Source organism: Macaca thibetana, chromosome 7 (genome assembly GCF_024542745.1).
Source record: "Macaca thibetana thibetana isolate TM-01 chromosome 7, ASM2454274v1, whole genome shotgun sequence".
Classification (NCBI taxonomy): domain Eukaryota; kingdom Metazoa; phylum Chordata; class Mammalia; order Primates; family Cercopithecidae; genus Macaca; species Macaca thibetana.
In genome coordinates, this window is record NC_065584.1 from 47,693,681 (window position 1) to 47,713,268 (window position 19,588).

Sequence of the window (19,588 nt, forward strand, 5' to 3'; positions counted from 1 at the left end):
TGACAAACCCAACGAAAGCAAGCAATGGGGAAAGGATTCCCTATTTAATAAATGGTGCTTGGAGAACTGGCTATCTCATATGCAGAAAATGGACACTGGATGCCTTCCTTACACCTTATACAAAAGTTAAGACAAGATGGATTAAAAACTTCAATATAAAATCCAAAACTATAAAAACCCTGGAAGATAATCTAGGCCATAACATTCAGGACATAGGCACAGGCAATGGTTTTGTGACAAATATGCCAAAAGCAATTGCAACAAAAGCAAAAATTGGCAAATGGGGTCTAATTAAACTAAGGAGCTTCTACATGGCAAAAGAAACTATCACCAGAGTGCACAGACAACCTACAGAATGGGAGAAAATTTCTGCAATCTATCCATCTGACCAAGGTCTGATATCCAGAGTCTACAAGGAACTTAAACAAATTTACAAGAAAAAAGCAAACAACTTTATTAAAAAGTGGGCAAAGGACTGGGCTTTTCTTTTATGGGAGACTATTTCACAGCCTCTATTTCATTACTTGTTATTGGGTTTGTTGAGGTTCTCTATTTCTTCGTGATTCAATCTTTGTAGGTTGTATGCATTCAAGAAGACATTATCCATGTCTTCTAGGTTTTCCAGTTTATTAGAGTATAGTTCATAATACTCTCAATAATTCTTTGTATTTGAGGTCTCAGTTATTACATCTTCTTTTTCATTTTTGATTTTATTTGTTTAGGTCTTCTCTTTTTCTTAGTCTAGCTAAAGGTTTGTCAATTTTGTTTATATTTTGAAAAAACAACTTTTTGTTTTGTTGATCTTCTGTTTTTTAGCCTGAATTTCATTTATTTCTGCTCTGATATTTATTATTTCTTTCCTTCTACTAATTTAGGGCTTGGCTTGTTCTCGCATTTCTTGTTGTGTAAGGCACACCATTAGGGTGTTTATTTTTGAAGCCTTTCAACTTTTTTGATATAGGCATTTATTGCAATAAACTTTCCTGTTGGTACTGCTTTTGCCATAATCCCATATATTTTGGTATGTTTTATTTCCATTTTCATTTGTTTCAATAAAATTTTTAATTCTCTTCTTCATTGACCCACTGGTCCTTCAGGATCATATTGTTTAATTTCCATATGTTTGTGTATTTTCCAAGGTTCCTCTTGTTATTGATTTCTAGTTTTATTCCATTGTGATCCAAGAAGATACTTGATATTATTTGCTTTTCAGAATTTCTACAAACATGTTTTATAGCCTCAGATATGGTCTATTATGGAAAATGTTCCATGTGCTGTTGAAAAGAATGTGTATTCTGAAGCAGTTGGGTGAAATGTTTATAAATGTCAGGCCTGTTAGATCTAGTGTATAGTTTAACTTTACTGTTTCTTTATTGACGTTCTGTCTGGATGATCTGTCTGGATGATGAATTCACTGATGAATTCTACCAAACATTAAGAAAGAACTAATACCAACTACTTAAACCCTTTTAAAAAATTGAAGAGGAAGGAATACTTCCAAACTCATTCTACAAGGCCAGCATTATTACCCTGATACCAAAACAAGTCAAGGTGGAAAAAAAAAAAGAAAAGAAAAGAAAAGAAAACTACAGGCTAATATAATTGATGAACAGAAATGCAAAAATCTTCAACAAAATACTAACAAACTAAATGTAACAACACATTAAAAAGATCATTCACCATTATCAAGTGGGATTCAATTCAGGGATGCAAGGATGGCTCAACATATGCAGATCAATAAACATGTTATACCATATTAACAGAATCAAGAACAAAAGCCATATGATTATTTAAATAGATGCCGAAAAGGCATTTGATAAAATTCAATATCCATAATGAAAACTCATCAAAATGGGTATAGAAGGAACATATCTCAAGATAATAAAGGCCATCTATGAAAAACCCATGACTAGCAGCATAATGAATGGGGAAAAATTGAAAGCCTTTGCTCTAAAGACTGGAACAAGACAAGAATGCCCACTTTTACTGCTTTTTTTCAATATAATACTGGAAGTACTGTCCGGAGCAATTAGACAAGAGAAAGAAATAAAGGGCATCCAAACTGAAAAAGTAAAATAAGCCTTGTTTGCAGACAGTGTGATCCTATACTTAGAAAAGCCCAAAGGTTCCCCAAAAAACTGTTAAGAGCTAATAAATGAATTCAGTTGAGTTGCAGAATACAAAGCCAACATGCAAAAATCAAAAGGATTTATATATGTCAACAGCAAACAATCTGAAAATGAAATCAAGAAAGCAATCCTGTTACAATAGCTACGAAAAGTATAAAATACCTAGGAATCAGTCTAACCAAAGAAGTGAAAGATCTATGCAAGGAAAACTGTAAACCTCTGATGAAAGAAGTAGAAGCGGACACACAGAAAAAAGGAAATATATTCTATGCTCATGGATTGGCATAAATAATATTGTTAAAATGACAATATGTGGGAGGTTCCAAGATGGCTGAATAGAAACAGCTATAGTCTACAGCTCCCAGTGTGAGCAACACAGAAGAAGATGGGTGATTTCTGCATTTCCAGCTGAGGTACTGGGTTAATCTCACTGGGGCTTGTCAGACAAAGGGTGCAGCCCATGGAGTGTGAGCCAAAGCAGGGTGGGACATCGCCTCACCTGGGAAGTGCAAGGGGTTGGGGAATTCACTTTCCTAGCCAAGGGAAGCCATGACAGGTGGTACCTGGAAAATTGGGACACTCCCAGCCTAATACTATGCTTTTCCAATGGTATTAGCAAACGGCACACCAGGAGATTATATCCCATACCTGGCTTGGAGGGTGCCACACCCATGGAGCCTTGTTGACTGCTAGCACAGCAGTCTAAGATCATACTGCGAGGCAGGAGCGAGGCTGGTGGAGGGGCGTCCACCATTGCTGAGGCTTGAGTAGGTAAACAAAGCAGCCAGGAAGCTCGAACTCAGTGGAGCCCACCACAGCTCAAGGAAGCCTCTGTAGACTCCACCTCTGGAGGCAGGGCATAGCTGAACAAAAAGGCAGCAGAAACTTCTGCAGAATTAAATGTCCCTGTCTGACAGCTATGAATAGAGTAGTGCTTCTCCCAGCATGGAATTTGAGATCTGAGAACGGACAGACTGCCCCTTCAAGTGGGTCCCTGACCCCTGAGTAGCCTAACTGGCAGGCACATCCCAGTAGGGGCTGACTGACACCTATTACAGCTGGGTGCCCCTCTGAAGCTGTATGATCATTCCTCCAAAGGAAAGATCAGGCAGCAACATTTTCCGTTCTGCAATATTTGCTGTTCTGCAGCCTCCACTGGTGATACCCAGGCAAACAGGATCTGGAGTGGAACTCCAGCAAACTCCAACAGACCTGAAGCTGAGGGTCCTGACTGTTAGAAGGAAAACTAACAAACAGAAAGGACATCCACACCAAAACCCCATCTGTACATCACCATCATCAAAGACCAAAGGTACATAAAACCACAAAGATGGGGAGAAACCAGAGCAGAAAACCTGAAAATTCTAAAAATCAGAGTGCCTCTTCTCCTCCAAAGGAATGCAGCTCCTCGCCAGCAATGGAACAAAGCTGGAAGGAGAATGACTTTGATGAGTTGAGAGAAGAATGCTTCAGACGATTGGTAATAACAAACTTCTCCGAGCTAAAGGAGGATGTTCGAAGCCATCACAAATAAGCTAAAAACCTTGAAAAAAGATCAGATGAATGGCTAACTAGAATAAACAGTGTAGAGAAGTCCTTAAAATACCTAATGGAGCTGAAAACCATGGCATGAGAACTATGTGACACATGCACAAGCTTCAATAGCCAATTTGATCAAATGGAAGAAAGGGTATCAGTGATTGAAGATCAAATGTATGAAATGAAGCAAGAAGAGAAGTTTAGAGAAAAAAGAGTAAAAAGAAACGAACAAAGCCTCCAAAAAATATGGGACTATGTGAAAAGACCAAATCTACGTCCAATTGGTGTACCTGAAAGTGACAGGGAGAATGGAACCAAGTTGGAAAACACCCTTCAGGATATTATCCAGGAGAACTTCCCCAACCTAGCGAGGCAGGCCAACATTCAAATTCAGGAAATACAGAGAATGCCACAAACACACTTCTCAAGAAGAGCAACTCCAAGACACATAATTGCCAGATTCACCGAAGTTGAAATGAAGGAAAAAATGTTAAGGGCAGCCAAGAGAAAGGTCAGGTTACCCACAAAGGGAAGCCCATCAGATTAAAAGTGGATCTCTTGGCAGAAACTCTACGAGCCAGAAGAGAGTGGGGGCCAATAGTCAACATTCTTAAAGAAAATAATTTTCAACCCAGAATTTCATATCCAGCCAAACTAAGCTTCATAAGTGAAGGAGAAATAAAATCCTTTACAGACAAGCAAATGCTTAGAGATTTTGTCACCACCAGGCCTGCCTTACAAGAGCTCCTGAAGGAAGCACTAAACATGGAAAGGAACAACCAGTACCAGCTACTGCAAAAAAAATGCCAAATTGTAAAGACCATCAATGCTAGGAAGAAATGGCATCAACTAACGAGCAAAATAACCAGCTAACATCATAATGAGAGGATCAAATTCACACATAACAATATGAACCTTAAATGTAATTGGGCTAAATGTTCCAATTAAAAGACACAGATGGTCAAATTGGATAAAGAGTCAAGACCCATTGGTGTGCTGTATTCAGGAGACCCATCTCACGGGCAGAGACACACATAGGCTCAAAATAAGGGGATGGAGGAAGATCTACCAAGGAAATGGAAAAAAAGAAAAAAAAAAAAAAAAAAAACCAGGGGTTGCAATCCTAGTCTCTGATAAAACAGACTTTAAACCAACAAAGAACAGAAGAGACAAAGAAGGTCATTATATAATGGTAAAGGGATCAATTCAACAAGAAGAGCTAACTATCCTAAATATATATGCCCCCAATACTGGAGCACCCAAATTCATGAAGCAAGTCCTTAGAGACCTACAAAGAGACTTATACTCCCACACAATAATAATGGGAGACTTTAACACCCCATTATCAACATTAGACAGATCAACGAGACAGAAAGTTAACAAGGATATCCAGGAATTGAACTCAGCTCTGCACCAAGCAGATCTAATAGACATGGAACTTTCCACCCCAAATCAACAGAATATACATTCTTCTCAGCACCACATCACACTTATTCCAAAAGTGACCACATCGTTGGAAGTAAAGCACTCCTCAGCAAATGTAAAAGAACAGAAATTATAACAAACTGTCTCTCAGACCACAGAGCAATCAAACTAGAACTCAGGATTAAGAAACTCACTCAAAACAGCTTAACTACATGGAAACTGAACAACCTGCTCCTGAATGACTACTGGGTACATAACAAAATGGAGGCAGAAATAAAGATGATCTTTGAAACCAATGAGAACAAAGACACAACATACCAGAACCTTTGAGACACATTTAAAGCAGTGTGTAGAGGGAAATTTATAGCATTAAATGTCCACAAGAGAAAGCAGGAAAGATCTAAAATAGACACCCTAACATCACAATTAAAAGAACTGGAGAAGAAAGAGCAAACACATTCAAAAGCTAGCAGAAGGCAAGAAATAACTAAGATCACAGCAGAACCGAAGGAGATAGAGACACAAAAAACCCTGCAGAAAATCAGTGAATCCAGGAACTGGTTTTTTCAGAAGATCAACAAAATTCATAGACTGCTAGCAAGACTAATAAAGAAGAAAATAGAGAAGAATCAACTAGATGCAATAAAAAATGATAAAGGGGATATCACCACCAATCCCACAGAAATACAAACTACCATTAGAGAATACTATAAACACCTCTATGCAAATAAAATAGAAAATCTAGAAGAAATGGATACATTCCTGGACACATACACCCTCCCAAGACTAAATCAGGAAGAAGTTGAATCCCTGAATAGACCACTAACAGGTTCTGAACTTCAGGTAATAATTAATAGCCTACCAACCAAAAAAAGTCCAGGACCAGACGGATTCACAGCCGAATTCTACCAGAGTTACAAAGAGGAGCTAGTACCATTGCTTCTGAAACTATTCCAATCAACAGAAAAAGAGAGAATCCTCCCTAACTCATTTTATGAGGCCAGCATCATCCTGATACAAAAGCCTGGCAGAGACACAACAAAAAAAGAGAATTTTAGACCAATATCCCTGATGATCATCGATGCAAAAATCCTCAATAAAATACTGGCAAACCGAATCCAGCAGCACTTCAAAAAGCTTCTCCACCACAATCAAGCTGGCTTCATCCCTGGGATGCAAGGCTGGTTCAACATATGCAAATCAATAAATGTAATCCAGCATATAAACAGAACCAAGGACAAAAACTACATAATTATCTCAATAGATGCAGAAAAGGCCTTTGACAAAATTCAACAGCCCTTCATGCTAAAAACTCACAATAAATTAAGTATTGATGGGATGTATCTCAAAATAATAAGAGCTATTTATGACAAACCCATAGCTAATATCACACTGAATGGGCAAAAACTGGAAGCATTCCCTTTGAAAACTGGCACAAGACAGGGATGCCCTCTCTCACCACTCCTATTCAACATAGTGTTGGAAGTGCTGGCCAGGGCAATCAGGCAGAAGAAAGAAAGAAAGGGTATTCAGTTAGGAAAAAAGGAAGTCAAATTGTCCCTGTTTGCAGATGACATGATTGTATATTTAGAAAACCCCATTGTCTCAGCTGAAAATCTCCTTAAGCTGATAAGCAACTTCAGCAAAGTCTCAGGATACAAAATCAATGTGTGAAATTCATAAGCATTCCTATACACCAATAACAGACAAACAGAGAGCCAAATCATGAGTGAACTCCCCTTCAAAATTGCTTCAAATAGAATAAAATACCTAGGAATCCAACTTACAAGGGATGTGAAGGACCTCTTCAAGGAGAACTACAAACCACTACTCAACTAAATAAAAGAGGACACATACAAATGGAAGAACATTCCATGCTCATGGATAGGAAGAATCAGTATTGTGAAAATGGCCATACTGCCCAAGGTAATTTATAGATTCAATGCCATCCCCATCAAGCTACCAATGACTTTCTTCACAGAATTGGAAAAAGCTACTTTAAAGTTCATATGGAACCAAAAAAGAACCCACATTGCCAAGACAATCCTAAGCCAAAAGAACAAAGCTGGAGTCATCATGCTACCTGACTTCAAACTATACTACAGGGCTACAGTAACCAAAACAGCATGGTACTGGTACCAAAACACACATATAGACCAATGGAACAGAATAGAGCCCCCAGAAATAATACCACACATCTACAGCCATCTGATCTTTGACAAACCTGACAAAAACAAGAAATGGGGAAGGGATTCCCTATTTAATAAATGATGCTGGGAAAACTGGCTAGCCACATGTAGAAAGCTGAATCTGGATCCCTTCCTTACATCTTATACAAAAATTAATTCAGATGGATTAAAGACTTAAATGTTAGGCCTAAAACCATAAAAACCCTAGTAGAAACCCTAGGTAATACCATTCAGGCCATAGGCATGGACAAGGACTTCATGACTAAAACACCAAAAGCAATGGCAACAAAAGCCAAAATTGACAAATGGGATCTATTTAAACGAAACAGCTTCTGCACAGAAAAAAAAAACTACCATCAGAGTGAACAGGCAACCTACAGAATGGGAGAAAAATTTTACAATCTACCCATCTGAGAAAGTGCTAATATCCAGAATCTACAAAGAACTTAAGCAAATTTACAAGAAAAAATCAAACAACCCCATGAAAAAGTGGGCAAAGGATATGAACAGACACTTCTCAAAAGAAGACATTTATGCAGCCAACAGACACATGAAAAAATGCTCATCATCACTGGCCATCAGAGAAACACAAATCAAAACCACAATGAGATACCATCTCACACCAGTTAGAATGGTGATCATTAAAAAGTTAGGAAACAACAGATGCTGGAGAGGATATGGAGAAATAGGAATGCTTTTACACTGTTGGTGGGACTGTAAACTAGTTCAACCATTGTAGAAGATAGTGTGGCGATTCCTCAAAGATCTAGAACTAGAAATACCATTTGACTCAGCCATCCCATTACTGGGGATATACCTAAAAGATTATAAATTATACTGCTATGAAGACACATGCACACATATGTTTATTGTGGCACTATTCACAATAGCAAAGACTTGGAACCAACCCAAATGTCCATCAATGATAGACTGGATTAAGAAAATGTGGCACATATATACCATGGAATACTATGCAGCCATAAAAAAGGATGAGTTCGTGTCCTTTATAGGGACATGGATGAAGCTGGAAACCATCATTCTGAGCAAAGTATCACAAGGACAGAAAACCAAACACCACATGTTCTCATTCATAGGTCTGAATTGAACAATGAGAACATTCGGACACAGGATGGGGAACATCACACACCAGGGCCCGTCGTGGGGTGTGGGGAAGGAGGAGGGATAGCATTAGGAGATATACCTAATGTAAATGACGAGTTAACGGGTGCAGCACATCAACATGGCACATGTATACATGTGTAACAAACTTGCACGTTGTGCACATGTACCCTAGAACTTTAGTATATATATATATAAAATAAAGTACATGATGCCACAGAAGGCAAAAAAAATAAAGAGGCAAAGAGTAACTTTACAGCAGAAAAATCTGGCAAACACCACTTCAATCAAGTGATCACAGTGAATAGGACAAATTAAAATTGTATGACAGATACATGGAGAATGCAACATCCACCTTTGCAATATCCCTCCCCAAAATGCACAACCTGAGTCTAATCATAAGATGTCACCAGATGAACCCAACTTGAAGGACGTTCTACAGATTAACTGGTCCATAATCTTCAAAAGTGTCAAAGTCATCAAAGTGAAGGAATCATCATGTCCCTTTGGCTTCTCTGGTCTGGAAGATTCTTCAGTCTGGAGGAGGAATCTTCTAGACTGGAAGAGCTAAAGGTACATGACCACTAATGTCTCTTAGCAATGCATGATCCTGGCTGAATACTTTTGCTATAACAGACATTATGAGAACAATAGGTGAACCCTGAGTTGAGGCTGAGGATTAAGTTTTGCTATGGACTGAATGCTGATGTGCCCCCAAAATTCATATATTAAAGCCCTAACCCCTAATGTAATGGTATTATTAGGAGTTGGAGTCTTGGGAGGTGATTAGGTTTAAATGAGGTCATCAGGATGGGGTCCTTATGATGGGACCAGTACCCTTATAGAAAAGTATAGTAGAGACCAGGAGTTTTTGTGCCCTCTTCACACCCAACCCTTCCCACCAGAGCCATGTGAGGATACAGCAAGACAACTATCTGCAAGCCAGGAAGATGGTCCTCACCAGGAACTGGATCAGTTGGCCCTTTGATCTTGTACTTTCAGCCTCCAGAACTGTGAGAAATAAATATCTGTTGTTAAAAAAAGACAATACTACCCAGAGCAGTTTACATATTCAATGCAATCCCTATCAATATACCTAAAACATTCTTCACAGAAATAAAAAAAAAAAAAATCCTAAAATATTCCCGAATAGCCAAAGCAATCCTGAGCAAAAAGAACAAAACTGGAGGCATCACACAATGTGACTTCAAATTTTATTACAAAGCTATAGTAACCAAAAAACCATGGAGCTGGCATTAAAAAAAGACACATAGACCAACGTGACAGAATAGATAACCCAGATATAAATCCATGCATTTACAGTCAACTCATCTTCGACAAAAACACCAAGAACTTACAGTGAGAAAATGACAGTCTTGTTAATAAATAGTTCTGGGGAAAGTGGATAACTCTGTATAGGAGAATGAAAATTGACGTCTATCTCTCACCATATACAAAAATCAAATCCAAATGGATTGAAGACTTGAATCTAAGACCTTAAACTATAAGACTACTAGAGGAAAGCATTGCTGAAATCCTCCAAGACATTTATTTGGGCAAATACTGTGTAAGACATCAAAAGCACAGGCAACCAAAGCAAAAATGGATAAATGGGATTACATCAAACTGAAAAGCTTCCGTACAGCAAAGTAAATAATCAACGAAGTAAAGCTACAACCCACAGAATGGGAGAAAATATTTGCAGTCAATCCATCTGACAAGGGATTAATAACCAGAACACATAAGAGCGCAAACAACTTAACAGCCAAAAATAAATAAATAATTAAATTTAAAAACTGGCAAAAGATCTGAACAGACATTTCTCAAAAGAAGACATACAAATGGCCAACAGGTTTACAAAAAAAAAAAAAAAAAAGTGCTCAAAGTCACTAATAATCAGAGAAATGCAAACCAAACCACAATGTGGTATCATTTTACCCCAGTTAAAATGGCTGACATCAAAACTACAGGCAATAACAGATGCTGGTAAGGATGTGGAGAAAGGGGAACCTGTGCACACTGTTGGTGGGCATGTAAATTACCATTATGGTAAACAGTATGGAGGTTCCTTAAAAAACTCACAATAGAACTTCCATCTTTTCCAGCCATTCCACTACCGGGTATGTATCTAAAAGAAAGGAAATCAATACATCAAAGAGATACCTGTACTCCTATGTTTATTGCAGCATTATTCATAATAGCCAAAATATGGAATCAACCTAAGTGCCCATCAGCGGATGAATGGATAAAGAAAATGTGGTATATCTACACAATGGAACATTATTCAGCCATAAAAAGAATGAAATCCTGTTATTTGCAGCAATATGGATGGAATTGGAAACCATTATGTTAAGTAAAATAAGCCAGGCACAGAAAAACAAATATCATATGCCCTCACTCATATGTGGGAGCTAAAAAAGTGGATCTAATGAAGACGAAGACTAGATTGGTGGTTACCAGAGTCTAGGAAGGGGAGTGGGGATGAGAGATGGGAATGAAAGGAACAATAAAGAATATATTAAAAAAAAAAAAAAAAAAATATAAATATATTTATTTACACTAAACTGGACATTTAAAAATGTAAATATGGTAAATTGTATATGTATATTTTACATCAATACAAATTTTAAAAAATAAATGAAAAACAATTCATGAAAGTACTATGAGAGCAATACATTAAAATTTTACAGGCCAGGCAAGGTGGCTCACGCCTGTAATCCCAGCACTTTGGGAGGCAGAGGCAGGCAGATCATGAGATCAGGAGATTAAAGCCATCCTGGCCAACATGGTGAAACTCTGTCTCTACTAAAAATACAAAAAATTAGCCAGACATGAAGGCACACATCTGTAATCTCAGCTACTTGAGAGACTGAGGAAGGAGAATTGCTTGAACCCAGGAGGCAGAGGCTGCAGTGAGCTGAGATCTTGCCACTGCACTCCATCTTGGGTGACAGAGAGAGACTGTGTCTCAAAAAAAAAAGAAAAAAAAATTACCTAAAAAGGGCAATTTTCTAGATAATATAACTTCTCAGAATAGCTGTTTTAAGAAATACAAACATGACTAGCTTTATCGCCATTAAAGAATTTAAGTAGTTTAAAATATAACCTCAAAAAATATTAAGCCCAGAGAGTTCTAGAGATAAGGTTTAATTATCCTTCCAGAAGTATATGAGACATTGCATATAAAAACTCCATAGATTGAAGAAAGAGGGAATGCTCCCAAATTATTTTATGAAGCAAGTAAAACTTTGAGAGAGTTGAAAAGAATACTAAAAGAAGATAAAATTATAGGATAATTTTACTTATTTCCATGGATACAGATATGCTACATAAAATATTAGCAAATTGAATCCAATAAAATATAAAACATGACCAAGAAGTATTCATCCCAGGAATTTCAAGATGGTTTAACACTAGTATATTATTGTAATTTACCATATTAACAGATTAAAGAGAAAAACTATATTACCAATTACTGAAAAAGCAATGCCCATTCAAGACAAAACTGGTAGGAAACTGGAACTAGAATTTCCTTAAGCTGTTAAAGGTTATCTTCCCATAACCTACTGCAAACATCATATTAAGTAGTGACAACTTTAAAGCATTCTTTTGAAGTTAGTAACTTACTATAAGTACTTCTAATGGTACTTCTAATTCAACACTGTACTAGAGGTCCTAGATAGCATGCTAAGAGAAGCAAAGGAAATTAAAAATGTGAGAACTGGAAAGAAATGATAGTCATATTTGCAGATAATAGTCTATAGAGAAAATCCAAAAAAAATTACAAACCATTATAATTAAAAAGAGGGTTCAGCAAGGGTCCTAGATAAAAAGCAATATACAAAAATCAGAATGTATACACTCCAGCAACAAACAATTAGGAAAATAAAGACACTATTTAAAAAGCAATTGGCCGGGCGCGGTGGCTCAAGCCTGTAATCCCAGCACTTTGGGAGGCCGAGACGGGCGGATCACGAGGCCAGGAGATCGAGAGACGATCCCGGCTAACACGGTGAAACCCCGTCTCTACTAAAAAATACAAAAAAACTAGCCGGGCAAGGTGGCGGGCGCCTGTAGTCCCAGCTACTCGGGAGGCTGAGGCAGGAGAACGGCGTAAACCCGGGAGGCGGAGCTTGCAGTGAGCTGAGATCCGGCCACTGCACTCCAGCCTGGGTGACAGAGCAAGACTCCGTCTCAAAAAAAAAAAAATAAAATAAAAAGCAATTAAAACAACAATAAATCTAACCAAAGATGATTAAAATCTTTATGGAGAAAATTACAAATATTTATTCAAAGACATGAAATAAATGGAGTGATATTTATGTTAATGAATGTGAAGGCTGAATACTATAAATATTAGGGGATACTGTTTATTGCTATTTTCTTCTTGGTGGAAGTAGCTCTATGATGTGGCCCTCCTGGGTTTTCTCAAACCCTTCACTTCCTCTCTACTAGGGGAAGTTGAGTGATTTAGCTCCCTTCTTGGGAAAAGAGTGTTCTGGAAGAATGTGTTCTGCTCTCCAAGAGTAGCTCTCCTCTTATGCGGAAAAAGCTCGGTGTAGTATTTTCTATATCTGGGTGATCATGACTGACTATTTCTGAAATCTGATAACATGCCCCTTTGATTTCTCACTAAGCTAAGCTGATATTTTTGCCTCTCCATTGTCATATTACTCAATCTGTTTAGAAATTAGGTGAACAAGGGTGCTACTTATTGGGTCCCCTCAAAGATTCCAACAGGAAAGGTTGCAACCTTCTCCCCAAATTAACTTATAAATTGAATGCCATTCCAATTAAAATATCAAGAAGATTCTCATGTAACTTGATGGATTGGTTCCTAAAATTTATAGAAAAGTGTAAAGGGCCAAGAATAGCCAAGGCAGTGAAGAAAGAGAAAGAAATAATGAGAAAGAGAAGGAGGTGAAAGAGGAAGAATTAGAGGTGCTTATTCTACCAGACATCAAGGCTTACTACAAAATGTTAATTAATTAACACTATATAATATTGGCACAGGGTTAGAAAAATAGGCCAAGGAATATAATGTGGAAACCTGAAACAGACCTTATTTATACATGACAATGACAGTTTGCACTGTAATCAGTTGGAAGAAGTCAATACATTTGGGCTGGGATAACTGGCTATGCATACAGAAACATAAAATTAAATCCCTTTCTAATACCATATAAAAATAAATTTTATAAAACTACCAGTAAATTAACTAATAAATTAGAATGGTAACATACTCACTGGATTGCCGTACACTGTAAGCTCCCTGAGAGTAGAGATAACATCAAGTTTTTCCAGTTCTGTGATATCCTATTCAAAAGTTAATCAGTTATTATTTGGTTAGACTCAACATCTTCAAATGTAGACTCATTTGAAGTAATTATATGTAAGTGTTAGATTGCAGCTAGCTCATGATTGAATTCTCTGAAGTGAGCTTGAGTGACAGTGACAGTCTTCTGTATTCTTGAATAAAGGCAGATCTGTGTACTGTAGATTTCAAATACATGACTGGCAAAGATAACAGTCTAACATGGAAAATTGGATATATAGAAGCACTTGTAAGAAAAGACCAAATTTTTTCTCAGAATTGTGATTTATTCTAGGACTCAGATTATATTTGGTTAATTCCTCCAGCACATTGACAAAAAAGTATGGAAAAGGTGAACCAAATCTAAAAGTTTTAAAGGTACATAACTAAACACAACCTTAACAATAAAAGAATGTGTGCTATTGAGTGGATTGCATCTTGATATACTTGCTGGGAATATATATAGCTGAAAAACTATCTCTCATGTTAAATAATTTGCCTTCTCCATTGCATAGCATTATTTATTAGCTTCCATTTAACATTGGTGAAAGTTTGCAAATATATTTTAGTTTTTGCAAAATTATTTCTAAAATGCTATTTCTGACAAACTTTAGTCAACAAGCTCAGCCTAAAGTTGTTGCTAGTTCATGTAACACAACAAAGTTATTGACATGCGTGTATTCCTTTGTGGAATTACAAGTGGACATATAGCAAATTCTTCTAGTATGTGTAAAAATATTTAGACCTATTTTAGATCATTTGGAAGTGAATTTGATTTTTAAAATGACCGATCTTTACTCTTTTGATTTTGGAAGTATCATAAAGGAGGGTTTTGAAAAATCTGTAAATCTATAGAGATATTGTGCATTTTTACCCACAGGCAGTTTCTGTCTGTGGAACCAAGGCCTGATCGGTAATCACGGACATGTGAAAAGTCTTACATTATTTTCTTAAATTAAACCAAACATAACAGTAGTCACTAGTGAAATATTCCTAATCAAAATTTCTGTTTTCACAGAAAATGTTAATATGGGAAATAGACTATTAAATTTGTAGAAGATAATGATGGCATAAACTTTTAGAGAGACATCAGGGAAACTAATATGTCCATAATTGGGGGGAGAGGGCTGATGGCTTCCCATTTTTAATATGCAGCATTATTTTTTACAGTAGTGTGCTGCTACTGGCTCACAAAAAGTCAACTGGTAAATTTTTAGGAATTTTGTGAGATGGTATGTTAGCCTGAAATTGGCTATGACAGAAGAAATTATACCATAGAAATTGGCAAACGTTACTCATCAGGGACTTTTTTCCTCTTGGAGAGCCAGTTGTTAAGCATTAACCAGGATACCAATGGTAGTTACAATGTCAGCGTAAGTACTTAAGGCAATCATAATAATAATTGTGCCTGGATTGGGGCCTTCACTGAGGACAGGAAATAGCAATAGACTATTCTTAGGGTTCTTTTCAGCTTCAGGTGATTAATTATATGTTTAAAAGTAGACAGAGTAGCTGGATGCCAGGTAGGGGAATCATTTAGACACAGGGATCAAACAGGACTATAAAGGTGAATTAAATAATGAATCTTTCAATTGTGTTTGTGTGATTCTTTCTTTAGAAGCAAGACTATAGACAACAATTTGCTAAATCTATATTATTGGACATGATGGCTAAGTAAAAAGCATCACACCAGAATCAAGGGTATGTATTATATTTTATCAAGGATATAGCTTCTGAAGGATGTTAAAGTAGGCCAACGAGGGACTGCATATACCTTCACTTGAAATATTGTTCCTTTGTTAATTTTTCTAGGCTTTCTCCCTTCTATCAATTTTTATTAACCCAAAGTTATCTGATTGTCCCTTTGTTGAAATTAATGCTGGTATCAGCCTGCCCATGTTGGTATGAATCTAGAGACAGAATCTCTCTCAAAAATAAAATTTGAAAGGGGAGTTCAGAAGTTTGAAGAAAATATGTTTTCAGTAGAATTCAACAGAATTTCCAACATAACCTTTCTATTCCTCTGAGTTCATTTTTTCCCCATCTAAATGTATGGGCACATTAAGGTACTATAATATTAATGGTTAGAATAAGCTTAAAGGCAAAATGATCTATCTAAATTCAATGGAAAATACCATTTCAAGGATAAAAATAAAACAAATAAGGGATGATCATTAAATAATAATACTTACTTCTTCATTCAATGATATGTAGAATCTCTCATGATATATAAGTTGTCATTTAGCTATATTAGATTTTGTTAATAAATAAGCTTGACTAAGTATAGTTGTTATACCAGCTGATCTCTATCGATTCATTTGCTTAAGAGGGATAGAGGAGTAGAGAGCAGGGACACTCTTGTGGAAAAGCAGGTTACCAGGTCTAATCTGGTAACTGGACATCCTGTCAAATAAAGCAATTATACTTGCTAGGAAGAAGGTCCTCATTTATGATATTCTCTTAGCGGTCCTCATTTATAATATTCTCTTAGCAGATCTTCTTGGTTAAGGACTGCCTGTAATAAATAAACCTAGAATCTATAGAATTATAAGGCATGGATCCCTGTAAAATGTCACATAATTTCAAGTTTAAAATGGAGATGGTTCGTAAATGAAACACACTCCCTTATTGTATAAGATCACCTCGTGGAATCTCACTTGAAGACCTCACATTTTATTCTAAGCTCGGTGGTGTGTGTGATGGGGGAAGGAAGGGCCTGAGAAGGCACTAGGCATGTCCTGGGCCCTGTGTGTCCTTGAAATTATTTATAAAGCTCGATACCAGGTAAGATCTCTGATGAGTGTTAAGTCTGAGTTGACAGTCTTTTTTGTTAGCTCAGTTGCTATCACTGGAAAGATCTTCATAGAAGGGCAATTTTCCTAATTTAGATTTCTTCTTGATAAATCTTAGGAAGAATCATCCCCAGTTTTGGCAGGCTTTTCTCAGATGAATGTTTGAATCTGTATAAATTAGTTGTATACTATTTTTATCTGTATGTACATTCCCTAATTGCTTTGTAGAAAGGGGCATGGCTCATGATTTCCTTCTAACCTTGTCCAGGGCTTTTAAAAAATCACCCCCAGAAAAGGCTTCCTGAACTCTATAGCAAGTAGAGCCACAAATGTTTATGGAGATCTATTATGTACTGGGTACTATGCTGTATACTGATACAAATGTAGACAAGACAGACTTGCTGCCTGCCCTTGGCGGTTAGTCCAGAGTTCAGTCTGTCTTTGAGGCTATCTTAGAGGTATTGGCAGAAGTAGAAAAGCTGGTAAAAGGAGAGCTAAGAGACCACCACAGAAATGCTGAGAGAAATGTGAGGGCTGTATAAGGTTATGTCTTCAACTCTTATCTGTATGCTATCTCAGGAGAGAGTCTGAGCGGTTCAGTTGGGGCGGTGACCTAAAAGTAACAGGTTAAATTCTCAGCAGGTAAAACTAAGCCAGGATCCTATCTAAGGAAGCCTTGAGTGGGGAGAGATATAACATTAAAGCCGAGTCAAAGTCCGTTATCAGGAGTTGATTCAAATGCCGGGTAGAACAAGTACATATGATAAGTTTAAGGGGCCAAAGGAAGTCCAGAATCAAGATTCAGAAACAACTTGGATCAAGAGCAGTCAAGGAACAAATGAGAACTCTCAGAGAGGACTGATGAGAAGAGCCTTAGAACATGTAGAACTAACCTTTGTTAATGAGCTTGTGCATGTGGCTTTGTCCAGTTCTTAAGTCTAGAAGTAGGGTGAATATTTCTGCATCACAGACTATTTCTATGCCTTGAAATATAGATGGTACATAAATGATAAATAACATACTAGCAACATTTTCATTGATGTTCTTGGAAGCTTTATGTTCAGAACTCAGAGAAACTAAAGCTTGTAAATCCCATAATAAAAAAATAACAGTTACCTGGATTTTATTATATCCTAGGAAGAGTTTCTCTAGTTTTACCAAAGATTGTAATTTGCCCAGTTCTCGTAGTCTGTTTTCCTCCAAGTGAAGTGCCAATAAAGAACTTGGTTTGGCAAAAGCACTGTCATTGAATGATCGGATGCGGTTATGATCCACTACCAATTCCTGAAGGACTGCTAAGTTGTCAAGCCCTTCAACTTGGCTGATTTCATTACCTAAAAAGAAAGAAGTCATGATATATCAAGTGAGCCCAAACTTCCTGAATTAAAGGATATCTACTTACATATAAATATCTTTTAATCAGATGATTTTTCAAAAGAAGTAAAGGATTCAAGAAACTTATTTCCAAAGAGAAATTGAAATGTAATTTACAGGAAGGTAGCATCATCATAAAATAATATTTGCTAAAATTTCTCATTTGTGAATTTGAAAGATCAGGATGTGATGTACACAATGTACTGAAATGATCTAATATGTCTGTTCAGTAATTGTTAAAATAGTTGGTATTGACAAAAGTAGATACAGAAAAGTGCTGCAAAACATATGCTTCCTGAGTATATTATTACTCTAATAGACATTACAATAGTATATTTAATTATTTCTTAAAATAGACTAATTGTTGTATTATGTTAGAACACCATTAATTATGCTGTTCTTTCTCATATTTTTGCACTGCAACCATATTAAACACATCAAAGTTCATTTAATTCTTCAAAACTCTAAACCCTTATTTATAACCTATGATTTCTCTCTATTGTAGCTATCAATAGCTATATAAATAGTAATGATAACTTATATGAAGACTCTTCACTTTACAAAATTTTTTTATATGTACAGTATTTTCTATCAGAGTCTCAAAATACTACAGGGGAAATATTTTATCTCTTTTTTCTAATCAGAAAATTGAGGGTCAGAGAAATTAAGTGGCTTTCTCAAAGACATAAAAATGGCAATATCAGGCCTAACTTAGACTTTTTACATTTTAAGCTCAATTATCTTCCTAGTATGCCACACTACGTTTCATTCAATATTCATTCTCCTTGATTATTATGTGCTGAATTGTGTCCCCCTGAAATTAATATGTGAAAATCCTAACCTCCAGTACCTCAAAATGTGACTGTATTTGGAGACAGGGTCTTTAAAAGATAATTAACATTAAAATGAGGTCATTGGGATGAGCGTTAATTTAATATGACTAGTGTCCTCATAATAACTGGCGTAAAGACAGACACATAGACCAATGGAACGGAATAGACAACCCAGAAATAAATCCACACATTTACGGTCAACTCTTTTTTAATAAAGGTGCTAAGAACATACATTGGGGAAAAGACAGTCTCTTCAATAAAAGGTGTGGGGAAAACTGGATATCCCTATGCAGAAGAAATGAAAATTGACCCCTATCTCTTATCATATACAAAAATCAAATGAAAATGGACTTGGCAAAGATTTCTTGTGTAATACGTCAAAAGCACAGGCAGCCAAAGCAAAAATAGACAAATGGGATTGCATCAAGCTAAAAAGCTCCTGAACAGCAAAGGAAACCATCAACAAAGTGAAGAGATAGCTCACAGAATGGGAGAAAGTATTTATAAACTACCCATCTGACAAGGGATTAATAACCAGAATATATAAGGAGCCCAAACAACTCAACAGGAAAAAGGAAATGCATAGACATTTCTCAAAAGAAGAAATACAAATGGTCAATGGGTATATGGAAAAATGCTCAGCATTACTAATCATAAGGGAAATACAAATGAGATATCATCTCACCCCAGTTAAAATGGCTTTTATCAAAAAGACAGGTAATAATAAATGCTGACAGGGATACAGAGAAAGGGGTAGAATGTCTTCAAAGCTCTTTTCAGCCTTTCACTCATCTTTCTGTGTGCTTACTTCCTAAGTAAGCACATACATTTATGACTTCACCTTTCACTTCCATTGTGATCATTCTAAAATAAT

At 36.6% G+C, this 19,588-nt stretch overlaps 1 protein-coding gene across 9 annotated transcripts in view; it reads right to left on the reverse strand.

Moving 5' to 3' along the window:
* LRRC9 (leucine rich repeat containing 9) overlaps positions 1 to 19,588 on the reverse strand; it is a 147,632-nt gene that overhangs the window by 23,874 nt on the left and 104,170 nt on the right. For 7 of the 9 annotated variants that reach the window (XM_050797772.1, XM_050797776.1, XM_050797774.1 and 4 more), the window contains 2 exons: positions 17,624 to 17,841; positions 13,649 to 13,717 (listed from right to left, as the gene is read on the reverse strand). In XM_050797772.1, the coding sequence (XP_050653729.1) occupies positions 13,649 to 13,717; positions 17,624 to 17,841 (287 nt within the window). Of the gene's footprint in view, positions 1 to 9,362; positions 9,413 to 10,483; positions 10,530 to 13,648; positions 13,718 to 17,623; positions 17,842 to 19,588 lie in introns of those variants that run through there. The other 2 variants (XM_050797779.1, XM_050797778.1) reach the window with 2 other exon arrangements.